Raw genomic sequence first — 16446 nt, forward strand, 5'->3', positions numbered from 1 at the left:
TTGGTATTCGTTGATAACAAAAATTCCCGCAAGGTACTTTTCCACCTGTTCGTAGACTATTTTTTCCATGACTTTCGAGGTGGAGGTAAGAATAGAAACAGGGACTTCCGGTTTGCAACGTTCTGGTGAGCAGCCACATGAAAGAGTTCCCGGTCAATGAATATCAAAAAAAGGAAGTAAAACAATTCAAAACGAAATAAAAAGTGAAGATTCGAGGACAAAAGAAAGAAGGAAGAATGAACACGAGGACAAATGAAAGAAAAGCAACCCCAGATGAAGTAAATACACTGATGGAAAAGACTCAACACGAGGCAATGATGCAACAGGTAGAACAAGCTAGCGGGACACTGAATGTCAGTGCAGAGAAGCTACAGGCTAACATACAAACTAGCTTACAAGCTAACATAGAGGCTAACCAGGCCACCACGCAGATTGGATTAGGAGCAATACGGAGCATACAATGTAACACTGAAAAATCCAACAGAGGTGGCAATGAAGCGTCGGAGCTAAGTAGAAATAAAGAAAATTCAGAAAAAGAAAAGAACCAGGTCCCAACAACGCGCAGGAGGCGGCGAGGAACACGGCGCGGAGAGGATGGAAGGTGCCGGGAGGGGAAGGAGAGAGGCCTACGCAGAGGATGGAGAGGGCGCGCAGGTGGACCAGAACCGAGAGACGAGGACGAGGAGAGGAGGACGGGAGAAAAAAAAAGTTATTAATTAAAAAAAAGAGGGGACCTGAACCGATTCAAAGCAGATCAACTATGAAGAACGACAAAGGGACACGAGAAAGGGGCATGAAGGGACACAGTGATCCAAGGAAAGATACAAGACTAAATCAACGTGGAAGAGTACCCAATACAAACATACACACAGGAGACCTGGGGATGAGAATAGATGCAACAGAGGAAAGATAATTGAACAGTTACCCCAAGAAGTATAAAACTATAACACCAGAATTTGGAATAATTAACACTATGATTTACAATACACACATACCAAGCAGACCATGTACAGTATACAGTGGCTCGGCGGCCCGATCAAACCAAGCAGACCATGTACAGTATACAGTGGCTCGGCGGCCCGATCAAACCAAGCAGACCATGTACAGTATACAGTGGCTCGGCGGCCCGATCAAACCAAGCAGACCATGTACAGTATACAGTGGCTCGGCGGCCCGATCAAACCAAGCAGCCCATGTACAGTATACAGTGGCTCGGCGGCCCGATCAAACCAAGCAGACTATGTACAGTATACAGTGGCTCGGCGGCCCGATCAAACCAAGCAGACCATGTACAGTATGGCTCGGGCCCATCAAAAAATAACACAGTATGCTATGACTGGCCCCTGTAAATGTCCTAACACAACCCCCTCAATGTACAGTAAATGACCAAGTATGGTTTTGTCAATATTCCAATGTACAGTTTTGTTTGTACAGTTGTACAGTGTATGTCCCCCACCCCCACCTCCAATGTACAGTCCCGCCCCCCCCCCCTACCCAACCTCCTCCAATGTACAGTTTCTACGTCAAATGTATATACTCCCTTTTCTGGACTATTTTTATATCACAAACAGTACTGTATTTGCAAGTCTGGTACATGTCATAAATGTATAGATGTAGCAGTACTGTCTATCTATATGTCATGTATGAGTATGTCATATATGTTATGATGAATTGAAAATGGGGGACCCTGATGTAAACAAGACGAAAGTCTTTCTCCGGTCTGCATCCCCTTAACAATTGTATGTATTGAGCTGTAGCCTACTGTACTGTACCCATTCTGCAATCTGTTAATAAAGTTTTACAATTCAATTCAATTCAATTCACGGCAGAATGTGTAGACAATAGACAGACAGTGAAAACAAAGTTCTCCTCCAAGTCCTGTGGGTATTGTCTCCTCAACGTTTCTGCAGCTGAGCGAATTGCAGTTCTGCTCAATGAATGAATCCGAGAGGAATCCGAATTTCCCCTCTAACTAGTGCTATATGCTTCATTGCGTCATTAATAAAGTTTTCAATCAATCAATCAAACAATGCCGTTTGTTTAGACATTCACAAGACTTGCATAACGTTACAACTGCACGGCGGTAGTTTAAACAACAACATTATTATTGTCCCTTACCTTAGATGAGCCGCGCCTGCTGCATGCATCCCACAACGTCATCTTTTCCATTCATTCATTCCAGATAGGGCCATGGAGAGACATTGTTGTTATTGATATCATCTTCATCAATGCCATCAGCCCTGTTTAGACATTCACAAGACTTGCATAATGTTAAACATAACGTTAGCTAGCAAGCAAGCTAGTCGACAATATCTCCTTCCTCCATTGCAACGCTATCTACAGTACTAGAGAATTCAAAGTGCCCGCGAGGCGATGACGTTGTTGTTGTTGTTGTCAGCTTTTATCGCAGGTGTATATATATATCATCAAACGATGCACAATAAGTTCATGAACAATAACAAAACACTCCACCCTGGGCCTGATAGCTGCGGTGGTATCCCTTTAGCTACGTTAGCTCCAACAAGTTATCTTCTTAAACTGAGATAAAAATTATTTTGTAAACAAGCTCGCTGCATAGCCGCAGTACGGCACAAGAGAAACCATTATCTGATTGGGCCACAAGGCTGTCAATCATGATAGCTGCAGAGCCGCAGAGCAGCAAAAGAGAAACCATTAGCTGATTGGATAACAAGGCTGTCAATCATTAAATCCACCATTCAATGGAAAGAGTTTAACTGCACAGACCGTGCTTAGATGACGTTAATGTGAGGTTCGCCTCTTCCCTGGACCTTTGATTCCCTGTCTCCTCACCTCTCCAGCCCCCACCCTCGCGTTCGTTTAGTCTCGTCTGCTCTTCAGCAGCCCACACCCTTGGACTATCTTTCAGTATCTGTTTGATTGGTCCTTGCCGAACACACACTTCTAGTTCAAGTATCAATTACCATCACGCACCTATTGTGTGTTCTAATTAGCGCCCCAGTGGGTTTTAAATACCTCGCTCTTCCCCTCAGTGCCTCGTCGGGTCGTTCCGTATCATATCTCAATCTGTAAGCTCCTACGGGAGGTTCCCTATCTGTCTGAATGCTGTTCCATCTCCGGCGTTAGACGAGGTGCAAGCCTTCGCCACCTGTCGCCGTTTGCCTGGAGTGGGACACAGTACTGCGCTCTCTAATACTCTACGGGAGGTATTCCAGTGTTCCACTCCAGACTCCGCGCCAGACGCGCTCTTCACTCCAGACTCCGCGCCAGACGCGCTCTTCACTCCAGACTCCGCGCCAGACGCACTCTTCACTCCAGACTCCGCGCCAGACGCGCTCACCACTCAGACCCCGCGCCAGATGCGCTTTCCGAACCGGCGCGTTCTCCAAGCAGACGCGCACCACTCAGACCTCCACGCTAGATGCGCTTTCCGAACCGGCGCGTTCTCCAAGCAGACGCGCACCACTCAGACCTCCGCGCCAGATGCGCTTTCCGAACCGGCGCGTTCTCCAAGCAGACGCGCACCACTCAGACCTCCGCGCCAGATGCGCTCTCCGAACCGGCGCGTTCTCCAAGCAGACGCGCACCACTCAGACCTCCGCGCCAGATGCGCTCTCCGAACCGGCGCGTTCTCCAAGCAGACGCGCACCACTCAGACCTCCGCGCCAGATGCGCTCTCCGAGCCGGCGCGCTCTCCTCCAGACATCTAGCCTGCGCGCTCCTACTCCATCCCTGTAAGCAGCTCTGACCCTCGCCCTGTTCCAAGGCCCGAACCCGGTTTTCTCTGTCCCTGTCCCCAGCCCGCCTCCGCGGGCCTCTGTCCCTGTTTCCCCTCTCTAGTCCTCCTAGTCCTCCCTGTCCAGTCCTTCTAGTCCTCCTAGTCCTCCCTGTCCAGTCCTTCTAGTCCTCCTAGTCCTCCCTGTCCAGTCCTTCTAGTCCTCCTAGTCCTCCCGGTCCAGTCCTTCCAGTCCTCCTAGTCCTCCTAGTCCTCCCTGTCCAGTCCTCCTAGTCCTCCTAGTCCTCCCTGTCCAGTCCTCCTAGTCCTCCTAGTCATCCCTGTCCAGTCCTCCTAGTCCTCCCTGTTCCTGCCTTGTCCCTTGCCCTGGCCCTGTCCTTTAGCCTTTCCCTTAGCCTTCCCCTTAGCCAGCTCGCCTCTTAAAGGCACTTTGCCCTTTTCCCTAGTTCTTGTTTTCCAGTGTTTAATGTTCCCCCTTAAAGGCACAGTGCCTATTTTCCCAAGTTCTTGTTTTCCTGTATTTTGTGTTCTCCCTTAAAGGGACAGTGCCGCTTTTCTGTTGTTTTCAATAAATGCCCAGTTCTTGGCTTACTCTCATACCTGTCTTGTGTTGTGCGATTGGGGTCGGTTACAAACCATAACAGTTAATAGCCTATTTTGATTGGCTATTGTTTATTATTTATTTAACCCTGGTCAACCTGTGCAGATATTCTGCACGAATAATTACTGCATGCAGGCCTGCTCAGAGCGGTCAATTTTGGGCATTTTTGAAAAAAAAATTATTCACTGAAATTTTTTTTACAGAGGAAAACATTTATAATAAAAAAATTATAATAATAATAATAAAAAAAAAAAATATATATATATAGGTATATGTAAATTAATAATAATTATGAATTATGAGTGAATTTGTATTTCACGTGTTGTCATAGAGAAACCTCCACTGAAATGAACATGAGAATGAGGCTGGCAACAACCTGGACGATTACACAGAGACTGTGATGTAATTTGTCAGCTTCTGTGAGGAGGCGTGTGTCCCCTCCCGCTCCAGGAAAGTCTACAACAACGACAAACCCTGGTTTACAGCCCAGCTGCGACAGCTGAGGGTTGGGAAGGAGAAGGCCAGACGTAGTGGGGATAAGGCTAGTTTTAAGGAGGCCAAGTACAGATTCGAGAGAGCAGTGAAGGAGGCAAAACAGCGCTTCTCGGGGAAACTGCAGCTGCAGTTCTCCAAGGGGAACTCCTCCTCAGCCTGGAAAGGACTCAAAACCATCACTAATTACAGGCCAAAATCCCCACCGACGTCTGACAACCTTCTCCTTGCTAATGAGCTTAATGAATTCTACTGCAGGTTTGACAAGGAACCCCCGGCCCCCTTTCCGCACAACCCCAGACCACAATCACCCCCCCACCCGGTCCCCAGTGGTAACCCTGTCTCCCCTACCACGACCCCCCAACCCCCCCTTCCCCTTCCTCTCTCCCGCCACCCCTCCGCCCCTCCTCCTCCTGTTCAAGAGTCAAAACCCCCGGAAGGCAGCCGGTCCTGACTCTATTTCACCTGCCACCTTGAAGCACTGCGCCGACCAGCTATCCCCAGTGTTTACTAACATTTTTAACACCTCACTGGAGCTGTGTCGGGTCCCAGCGTGTTTTAAGGCCTCGACCATCATCCCCGTCCCCAAGAAGGCCAAGGTCACAGGCCTTAACGACTACAGACCGGTCGCCCTGACGTCTGTGGTCATGAAATTCTTTGAGCGCCTTGTCCTGGCCCACCTGAAGTCCACCACAGACCCTCTTCTAGACCCCCTGCAGTTTGCATACAGAGCCAACCGATGCTGTGAACATGGCTCTACATTAACCTGGACACTGCAGGGACCTACGCCAGGATTCTGTTGGTGGACTTCAGCTCGACCTTCAACACCATCCTCCCGCACATCCTGGAGCATCAGGTGTCCCTGCTGCAGGTGCCGGACTCTACCTGCAGGTGCATCACGGACTTCCTGACTAACAGGTCACAGCGGGTGAAGTTGGGAATTAACATCTCCGATCCCAAGTCCATCAGCACTGGCTCCCCACAGGGCTGCGTTCTGTCCCCACTACTATTCTCCCTGTACACCAACAGCTGCATCTCTCTGCACCCCTCGGTCAAACTCCTGAAGTTTGCGGACGACACCACCCTGGTGGGTCTCATATCCAGGGAGGACGAGTCCGCCTACAGGAGGGAGATCGAGAGGATGCTGAGCTGGTGCAGCTGCAACAACCTGGACCTCAACGCCCAGAAAACAGTAGCGATGGTAGTGGACTTCAGGCGGAAGGCAGCCCCCCCCACCCCGATCATTCTGGGAGGCACCCCGGTGGCCTCTGTGGAGTCCTGCCGCTTCCTCGGCATGACACTCTCTCGGGACCTGAAATGGGAGCTGAACACCATCGCTCTCAATAAAAAGGCCCGGAAGAGGATGTTCTTCCTACGTCAGCTGAGAAAGTTCAGGCTGCCGAGGACTATGATGGTCCAGTTCTACACCGCCATCATCCAGTCCATCCTCACCCTCTCCATCATTACCTGGTTCCCTGCAGCCACGGTCAGGGACAAGGCCAAGCTGCAGCGGGTGATACGATCAGCGGAGAGGGTGATCGGCTGCCCCCTTCCCTCCCTCGAGTCCCTACATTCCACCAGGGCCTTGAGGAGGGCGAGGAAGATCATGGCAGACCCCGCCCACCCGGGTCACGGCCTCTTCATTATGCTCCCCCACGGCAGGCGGCTACGGCTGCTTCCCCTCAGCAGCTCGTCTGGTAAATGAGTCAGGTGTCCCCCTGCTACCCCCTCCCCCCCTCTATGACGAGCTGCTAGGGCTGGACCTCTGGACTTGAACTGTGCTGCACTGTATCCATGTCCCCTACCACTGCACTTTACTGTCTTATTGTTGTCTCACTGTTCTGTCCTGTTTTGCACTTATTTATTTATCATTATTATTATTATGTTGTTCCTATTTGTGAAATGTCAAATCACGTTCCGTTTATTTTTTTTGTGAACACATTTCTTTATTATTTTTTTGACATGACATAAAACTAGACACACAAGCATTAACAGTAAATATCCACAATAAATCACAGGATTATACATTCCAGTATTTGAATCAATATAAATGTAGTTTACGAGATATATACATAATACTTGCAATACAATACAATACATACATATGCTCTTGCTCGCTCCTCTTCCCCCCCCTCAGGACCCCCCTTGGATAATCGTCGGGTCGGGGGGGGGGGGGGGCATCGTTTCCGCAGTTTGGCCCGGGAGAGTGGGGTCTTGCATGTTGTGGGGTCGTTGTGCGTGGGGTGGGGTGCTTGGTGACATGGGCGGTAGCGGGCTTGGCTTGGTGGGGGGGAGTACCTCCCCTCTCTCCTCAGCTGAGCCTGCAAGGGACCGTGTCGCTGAGTGCTCAGCCCCGCGTGGGACGGACCTGGGATGTGGGGGAGCCCTATTTCTAGGGGTGGATGGCGGGAATGGGGGGGTCCCTCTTATGGGGGTCTGGGAGGCTGAATGCAGCAGTATTCAAGGGGCCCATGTTAGTATGTTGTTATGTTATTGATGTCATTGTAAGTATTGTCTAAGTGTTGTATGTCTATAAATGTTAATAAAGATTTAAGTAATTACATTTATTATTTTTTTTATAGAAACAGGGCGGTAGTTGCCTGGGTCTAATTTGGTGCCTTTTTTGTGCAGGGGGGGTCACTCTCGCAATTTTGACGTCTTTGGGGACGTCCCTGTTTTATGGAGAGGTTTATTATGTGGGTGATGACTGGGGTGATGGCGGCTGCTGAGTCTCTGAGGAATTTGGAGGGGATGTTGTCATGGCCAGTGGCCTTGTTAGGTTGGAGGGCGCTCAGTTTTTTTTGTACTTCATCTGTTGTTACCATTTCAAGTTTGAAGTCGTCTTTGCGGACCCCTAGGTTTTTGTAGAAGGCCATGATGTGTTCTATGATGTGTAGTTTATTAACCAGTGTTGTGGCTATGTTTGTAAAGAAAATGTTTAAGTAATTGGCCACATCCAGCTTGTCTGTGATGAGAGTGTTTTCTGTCTTTATGTTTATGTTTGTAAATCTGGTTTTAATTTTTTTATTGCAGCCTAGTTGGTTGTTGAGTAATTTCCAAAGTTCACAGGGTTTGTTTTTGTTTTCCTCAGTTTTGTCATTGATGACATTGGTGTTTACATCGTTTCTTAGACTGTTTCTTTGCTGTTTAAGTTCAGCCACATGGGCTTGGAGATCACTGTTTGAGCTTTTCTCACACACACACACACACACACACACACACACACACACACACACACACACACACACACACACACACACACACACACACACACACACACACACACACACACACACACACACACACACACACACACACACACACACACACACACACACACACACACACACACACACACACACACACACACACACACACACACACACACAAACACTTGACCTCCATGCTAAATTTCAGCCTCCTAGTTGTGAAAACTGTGGCCACTAGAGGGTGGCGACACTTTTGTGGACCAACCAACAGAGTGACCTATAGAGCTGCTGGTCGCAGCTAGAAATGTACTTTTCAACTTTTAGCCAGCCAACTCAAAGAGAAAGCCATCAGGACAAGCATGGGTGGACCGCCAGCTCTTTAAGAAGAACCTCGAGAGGTCAATACATTAAACTGTAATCTCATAGTAGTCTACCCATATAACTCTGTATGATAGCATCTACAATAGTGCTGTATATACCATTATATACATTTATATTTACAGCATATATATATACACACATCTGTCTGAATATACCTGCATATATAATCCTTCTATATACCTACTTATACACCTGCTGCATATAACCCATATATCTGTCCACATCTGTCTGTATATACTTATTATATATATACATATAATCCTTTTTACATATCTGTAGATAGTACTATATCTTTATTTACATCTGTACATATCACTTACCTACTCTTACTAGTTACGCTATTGGCCAGTATGACTTACTACCATACACAGTAAATTTCGCAGAGTAGATTTTTAAATTGACTCTGCAAAATTTACTGTGTAGTGTCTTTATACCTGTATCACTGTACATATTAATACTACAACTACATCTGATTAGCACTATTACTCAGTAGTACTAATTTATGTTTTTATATTTATATATATTTTTTCAGTTTAATCACTTAATTACATTGTATATTATTATTGCACTTTACTGTTACATTTGCCAAACTTCTTCTTTTAGTTGTACTACTATGCTTGTGCTGTATGATGACAATACATTTTAATCTAATCTAATCTAAAAAGATGGAATGGTTCCTCATACTGAAATATGAGGACATAATATTGTCATTTTACTCTGGATAATAGAATCTGTAATGTCGTCAAAACAGCAACCTCTAGGCAAAAGAGCCCCTCTTGGTATCATGCTTTGTTTACATTTTTAGTCTTTGTCAGATGTGTGGGTTGGATTTCAGTGGGTATAGAGGGGAGGGGCTGCTACCCAGGCTCTACTAAGAGAGGTATGAATCACAGTATAATACCTCACTGGCTCCCTGTGCAGTTTAGGATTCATTTTTAAATTATTTTATTTGCTTTTAAAGCTCTTAACACATTGGACGCCAGACCCGACATATTTCGGGTTAACTCGCCATCGCTTGAGCGCCAAACCCGTCAGGTTTTAATCGTTATTTCTTTTATTCGCTATATCCATTCATAATTTATCCATCCTAGCCTGATGTTATCATTGGGAATGGCTCTGAGCTCGCAAACGGCCAATACCGCCACCTAACGCCTTGGGGCCGCTATTGCACTCCATTTGAAACAATGTGGTTTGTTTTCTGGGCCGAGCTGCGGCGTGCGGGCGGGGTCTAAATACTCCGGCAAGACAAGCGCTTATAGGGATGGCATCAACGCCGCCCCCCGTTCATGTTCAATGCTGGATTACGTTGGACACACGATCGCGATCAGTATTTGGAATGGCGATCAGATAATTGGATTATTCTTTTTGCAGTACATCATAGACAAGGTAAGGGCTATATGTTATCAATCTTGCGTTGATCTGATAATTTTTCCCCGCGATCGGAGTGTGTGTCTAATGTACTGTGTAGTGTATTCCGTTGGTGGCGATCGAAGCATAGAAAAACGACACCCCCCCACCCTTTCTTGCATGCATGATGAAACATAATACCGATAATCTAGCGTTGATTTAAGATTGATTATTGATCCAGGCGAGAAATGGCATGATTTATGGGTGTTATGGGAACAGAGGAACGGGACCCAAATAAGAGAGTGAAACAGTCCAACAGTTTAAACGCTAAAACAAGCGTGTATTTATTTTTACAAACAGAGACAAATTCAACAATACGAAAAAATGTACAAGGCATACAAACAATGAACGGTGGAAATGTAGTGTCAGCAGGTCAGGACCTGGGTTATGAGGTGTGTGTTAAAACCTGAAGTATGTGTGATGTAGCAGACTATGTATGTGTACTTAATATGTAAATAAAGTCTTACCGTGTTGAAAAGATGTAGTGGAACATGTGGCCTCGGCCACGCTGGGGCGAAACAATAACTGATTCCCGAGAGGGAAAATAACACGAGGGACTTGGCGAGGCAGGAGGGAGAAAATAACAAGGGAATTAACGGGCGGATGAACGCAACGAGTATCCGAGACGGCGTCTTCCAAACTAGATGGAAGAGAGAAAAAGAGACACAATATTAGTTGACCAGTAAACATCTACCCACACTGGAGGGGGAGAAGAAAACGAGGTCAGGGTTACAAGCATTTGAACAGGCGCATCAAAACAACAAGGTTAGGTAGCAGACAAATAAATGACAACAATCAACGAGAACTAAGTTAGACAGAAATGTCAAAATGAAATAATTAAGGCGCAACAAACCTACTGTTCCTACAGAACGAACTCGAATCGACTGCTGGGGCTGGTCAGGTGCTTATAGTCCGGGAAGAGGCAGCATTCTCTAATTGTTCATTAGCACCAGCCGTGAGACGTGAACGCCTCGAGAGACGTACGCCTCGGGGTCGTGTCAACGCGCCACACGTCCTCAGGGGGGAGCCAACAGGCTGAGGTACCTGCTCAAAAGCAGCCCTCACAACACTCTGGCGCTGAACCTGTTAATGACCTTGCCCCACCCTACCTCACTGAGCTGTTGCAGTTCTATGCACCTTCCCGCTCTCTCAGGTCAGCTGACCAGCTGCTCCTTGTAGTGCCTAAAACTAGGCGTAAGCTCAGGGGGGACCGTGCTTTCTCTGTTGAATCTGAATTACAGATTCTACCTTTAATGACTAGTATTTTAAATTGAAAAATTTTTACTTCTACCAAAGTAAAGGTTTCAGAGTTGTAATGTCTGCTCCTTCTTCCACCACTGGAAGTGTAGTTACAATAAAACCCAAGTGCACCTGATCAGAAATGTGAAAGAACAGTACATGAACAACATAGAATCTGCCTCTACCTTGTGTTAAATGGTAAATGGTACATTTATATAGTGCTTTTATCCAAAGCGCTTTACAATTATTTTGCTCACATTCACCCATTCACTCACACATTCACACACCGACGGCGACGGCAGAGGCGATGCAAGGTGCCAACCTGCTCATCGGGAGCTATTAGGGGTTAAGTGTCTTGCTCAAGAACACATTGACACGCTGCGCTGCCACAGGAATCGAACCTTCTGATTACCAGGCAACCGCTCTCTACCTCCTGAGCCACTGCCGCACCCTTGTGCTTTTCCTTAACCCTTTCACTACCACACGACAAAGGGTTAACCCTTTCACAACCACACTACAGAAGGTTAACCCTTTCACTGCCACACGACAAAGGGTTAACCGTCTGTAGTGTGGTAGTGAAAGGGTTAACATTCTGTAGTGTGGTAGTGAAAGGGTTAACACCACTCATATGATAATTGAGTTGTTATGTTCTCTGGTTTTTCGTTACGTTGCACCCATGGGCGGAGTTTATGGGGGTGCAGGGGGTGCATTGCACCCCCTGGTGGCCGGGGGTGAAATTGCTTTAAAAAAAAAAAAAAAAATCAAGATTATTTTTATTTTAATAAAATTATAATAATTGTGAGAAACAAATCTGAATTCTATTATGTTTTGTTTTACAATACATTCATTTTATAGTAGTAATCATGTCACATTATAAGGCGAACCTTCTGTAGTGTGGCAGTGAAAGGGTTAACGCGCGGCCAAGCACCACCATTCGCAGCAGCAGCAGCAGAATGCCCCGCGATAGTACATTGTAACGCTTGTACAAAGCCACTTATTCTGAGATGATAATTAATGTATCTGGATAACCAATGCACAGATTTTGTCGAGGCAGGTAGCGTTATTTCGGGAAAATTGATATCTATAGTCTGGTATATTTTTCGTCAACGAAAAATGGAGGCTGTAATAATTATTATTGCTCGAGAGCCTCTATGAATAATAATAATTAGAGCCTCCATTTTTCATGGACGAAAAATATACCAGACTATAGATATCAATTTCCCCGAAATAACGCTACCTGCCCCGACAGAATCCGTTCATTGGTTATCCAGATACAGATGAATTAGCATCTTAGAATAACAAATAACACATAAAAGACAAACGCAACATCTTTTTCTTTTCTTTTCTCCAGCGCGACCAGCACATCTTTCGTTGGATTGGCATGTCTAATAATGCTGTTATTAGAAAATGTTTTGTTTGTACAGCCTTTGACAACCTACTGTATGCATACGTGTGCGCGGCTGTGCGCTTGGCAGAGTGTTGCACAGTATTTTGTTATTTTTGTATGTCATGTTTGGTACAGTAAAGTGGTCTAGTGGAGCAGCAATATACTTGTTGTGGTCTTTTTATTTTAGTATTTCCTTCTTTATCTTTGTCACTTTGTCAATGATTAAGAGTAAGTCAGTTAAAAATGATCCCCCGTAGTGCTGTGTGTGTGAGTGTGTGTGTGTGCTGCTGTACTACCTAAATAAAATAAAAAATTAGGGGTTAGGGCATTGTAAAAACGCTAAAATAATAAAATAAAGGTCAAAAGAATCGTTCGCCAAGCAGTCGCACCCCCTGGCGTCAAGTTCAAACTCCGCCTATGGTTGCACCTGATGTTTGTATTTTTTCGTACTGTACTGTTCCGTCGTGTATTTTTTAGGTTGTGTATTTCTGTACTGTATACCAGTGGCGGCCGGTGGGTACTTCGCCACTAGGGGCGCTATACCAAACATTTTGCAAACATGTACAGTACAGTACCACGCAACAGACTCATGGCAAGACGTGAGCGATTCGACTCACGCTCACGGCAATGAATCGGCTCTTATGAACGAGTCGCTCAGCTGTTACTACAACAACACACAACCAGTCAAATAAAGTATAGTCTAGACTCTAATTCACAACTTGAAACACAATATATAAATAGAAAAGTTAGAAACAAAACTCGCCCTTCTCCAAACACAGGCAGATCTCTCCCTCTCTCCTTCTCTCTCTCACACACAGCGCGACGTGGAATCGATTCGTTACACAATCAGACCTATTATATACCAAGAATAACTTTAGTATGAGTACAGGGCTGTACACATATTTTGCATATTGTTAAACGAGCCAAGGCTAGCTATTAAACTATCGATATGAATCGAAAATCTGGGACCCTGATGTAAACAAGACAAACGTCTTTCTCTGGTCTGCATCCCCTTAACAATTGTGTGTATTGAGCCGTACTGTATTGTACCCATTCTGCAATCTGTTAATAAAGTTCTCATTCATTCATTCATTCAAACATAGACGATATTGAACAAGCCATAATCCACGTATTTTCAATCCGAGAGAGCTGCAGTAGTTAAATCAATGAGCCATCGACATAGTCAGTGTGGTGGTAACGTTATTATTGCATCCAAGATTGATACACGGCTGGCTAGGCAGTTGGTAGTCATAGTCTTGTGTTATAAAATAAATAAACAATCAGCAATGTCTCGCTTCATGAATGGCCAGCAGTAGCCTAACAGTACTGCTCCTAAAAAAAACTATTTACAAACGTTAACGTTAACCACAGAGAGAGAGAGAGAGAGAGAGAGAGAGAGAGAGAGAGAGAGAGAGAGAGAGAGAGAGAGAGAGAGAGAGAGAGACTCACTGTTTAGTTGAAACGTCCAGTGCAGGAGAGCTTGATAAACGTGTATAATCCACTGATGATGTATTCCAGACCACTGTCCACTGTAGTCTGTCTCCAGACTGCATCCGCCAGATATAGCTTGTTAGCCAAGTGTTAGCACAACACAAGTACATTCCTTTGTCCATTTCCGCTCGAACAGACTGCAAACTACCTGGCGTTCTATCGCCATGCTCTAAGACAAACTCTAACCGTAACCAACTTTGAAAGAGTGCCTAAGCTTAACAGTCTAAAGAACTTGCAGTCACGGCACGCTCGTCTAAGACAAACAGCTGCCTGCATCATTCTCACAACAACACAACTATCTCCACCGACCAACCTAGGAATAACCTAGAATTGGAACATTAGAAATTGGATTCGGCCAATCAGAGATCGTCTCTGTGAAATTTTGCTACCGAAAAAAATACTGGCGTCGGCCAATCAGAGAGCGTCTCCGCGAAATGCGGCTACAGATATTCTTGACGCTACTGGCTAGACCGCTTCAAATCGCGCCCGGATTCCAACATAATAGTCATATTTCAACGCACAACGCGTTATGCACTGATTGGCTGTGACGGATACAGCGATCAAACTGTGACGCGCACTCAGAGCGCTATCGCGTATAGCCCGGGCCGAGAAATACGAAAAAATAAAAAAAAATAAAAAAAAACGTGATGTCACTTCCTGCTCTGGAAAACGAGTGTTTTTTAATTGCGATAATAACGTTATATTGTGCATTGGAAATACAAACATACTTAAAATGAGTAAATATTATTCATTTTAAACATGTTTATATTATTTATAGGGCTATAAAACAAAAAACTAAAAACTTATTTTTCTTGTTTTCTCATATAACCAGGGTAGTTCCTGAGGGGGGGCGGCGCCCGAGCGCCCCTAGTGGCGAGCCGCCACTGCTGTATACTGTTCCGTTGTGTCTTTTATGTGGTGTATTGTCGCAGCTACCACCTGCACCGTGTATGAATGCCACCGGCCTGGCCGTGTGGCAATAAAAGGAACTTGAACTTGAGAGTTGTTAATTACAGGGCCTTCGTTTTTGGTGACTCCAGCACGTTGGTGTAATAACATGGTGTCAGCAGGGCGGACAGTAGCCTCACCTCCGCCCCCAAGGTTCCTTTAATGTCTCTGTCCTCACCTCCGCCCCCAAGGTTCCTTTATACACGGAACACTGAACCAAGGATCTGACACACAAATTACACACGAGGCCATTCATTCCGTAGCGTTTGAAAAGTGAACACGTCCCACATAAAGCGAAAGTGCTGCAGGGAGAAGGTGGATCTTTGTCTAAACTAAAGTCATAGGGATATTTCAGTCAACGCCTAAGTGTACTGTGCTTTGGTGCTCGTACTGTACACACACACACACACACACACACACACACACACACACACACACACACACACACACACACACACACACACACTAAATCTAATGGGGCGACAGTGGCTCGGGAGGTAGAGCAGTCGTCTGGCAATCCGGAGGTTCCGGTTAAATTCCCGCTCCTCCCGGGCAGCGTGTCGATGTGTCCTTGAGCAAGACACTTAACCCCTAATTGCTCCCGGTTGCCTCCGCCGTCGGTGTGTGAATGTGTGAGTGAATGTGTGAGTGAATGTGTGAGTGAATGTGTGAGTGAATGTGTGAGTGAATGGGTAAAATGTGAGTAACAAATTGTAAAGATAAAAACGCTATATAAAAAAGCAGCCATTTACCATTTAAGCAGAATTTAAATGACTGGAAATTACACACTGTGTGTACTACCGTATATATTTCAGATCTCTCCATCTTATCAAGCTCATCAAGCTTTATTTATATCGCACATTTCATACGGAATGGCAATACGAACCTCAAGAAGTAGGTATTAAAAGAAGTAACAAGATCATAATACGTCAAATCTATACAATTAAAAGAGGGTAAAAGAAATATGCAAATATGTTTTCAGAAATGGGGTGGCATGGTGGAAAGGGGAGGGACTTGGCCTCTCTATATCTATCTTCTTGTCTGTATTCAGCTCCACGGCTCACAGCTCAAACCATCTTCCCATTGTTTTGGTCCAAACCCCTCCTCAACCAGAGCCCTTTTGAGGATGCCATCCAGTCGCAGCCCCAGGGTCAGTTGCCAGGCAGGCGTCCTCCACAAGGCAGCCTCGGTGGACAACTGCAGCCCCCTGCTGGTGCGCTCGGCTGCCTCGCGGGTGCAGGAGGAGCTGGAGGGCCAGGCCTGGTACCACGGCCAGATGAGCCGCCGCGACGCGGAGGAGCTGCTGCGGGAAGACGGGGACTTCCTGGTCCGAAAGAGCACCACCAACCCTGGCTCCTACGTGCTCACGGGCATGCACAACGCACTGGCCAAAACACCTGCTGCTGGTGGACCCCGCGGGCACGGTGAGGGGGGGGGGGGAGAGGGGGGGGGGGGGGGGTTGAGAGATGGGGGGGGGAGAGAGAGAGAACGAGAGAGAGATGGGGGAGGGAGAGAGAACGAGAGAGGGGGGAAGAGAGAGAGAACGAGAGAGAGATGGGGAGGGAGAGAGAACGAG

At 46.1% G+C, this 16446-nt stretch overlaps 1 protein-coding gene across 1 annotated transcript in view; it reads left to right on the top strand.

Moving 5' to 3' along the window:
* Nucleotides 1–16446, top strand: part of shc3 (SHC (Src homology 2 domain containing) transforming protein 3) — a gene marked incomplete at both ends in the record, with an annotated part of 120301 nt that overhangs the window by 98286 nt on the left and 5569 nt on the right. The window contains 3 exon segments of the mRNA XM_084324998.1: nt 15984–16025; nt 16027–16260; nt 16262–16294. Coding sequence (XP_084181124.1) covers nt 15984–16025; nt 16027–16260; nt 16262–16294 — 309 coding nt within the window.

The sequence above is a fragment of the Notolepis coatsorum genome (genome assembly GCF_963971535.1).
Source record: "Notolepis coatsorum genome assembly, chromosome: 11".
In the NCBI taxonomy this organism is placed as follows: domain Eukaryota; kingdom Metazoa; phylum Chordata; class Actinopteri; order Aulopiformes; family Paralepididae; genus Notolepis; species Notolepis coatsorum.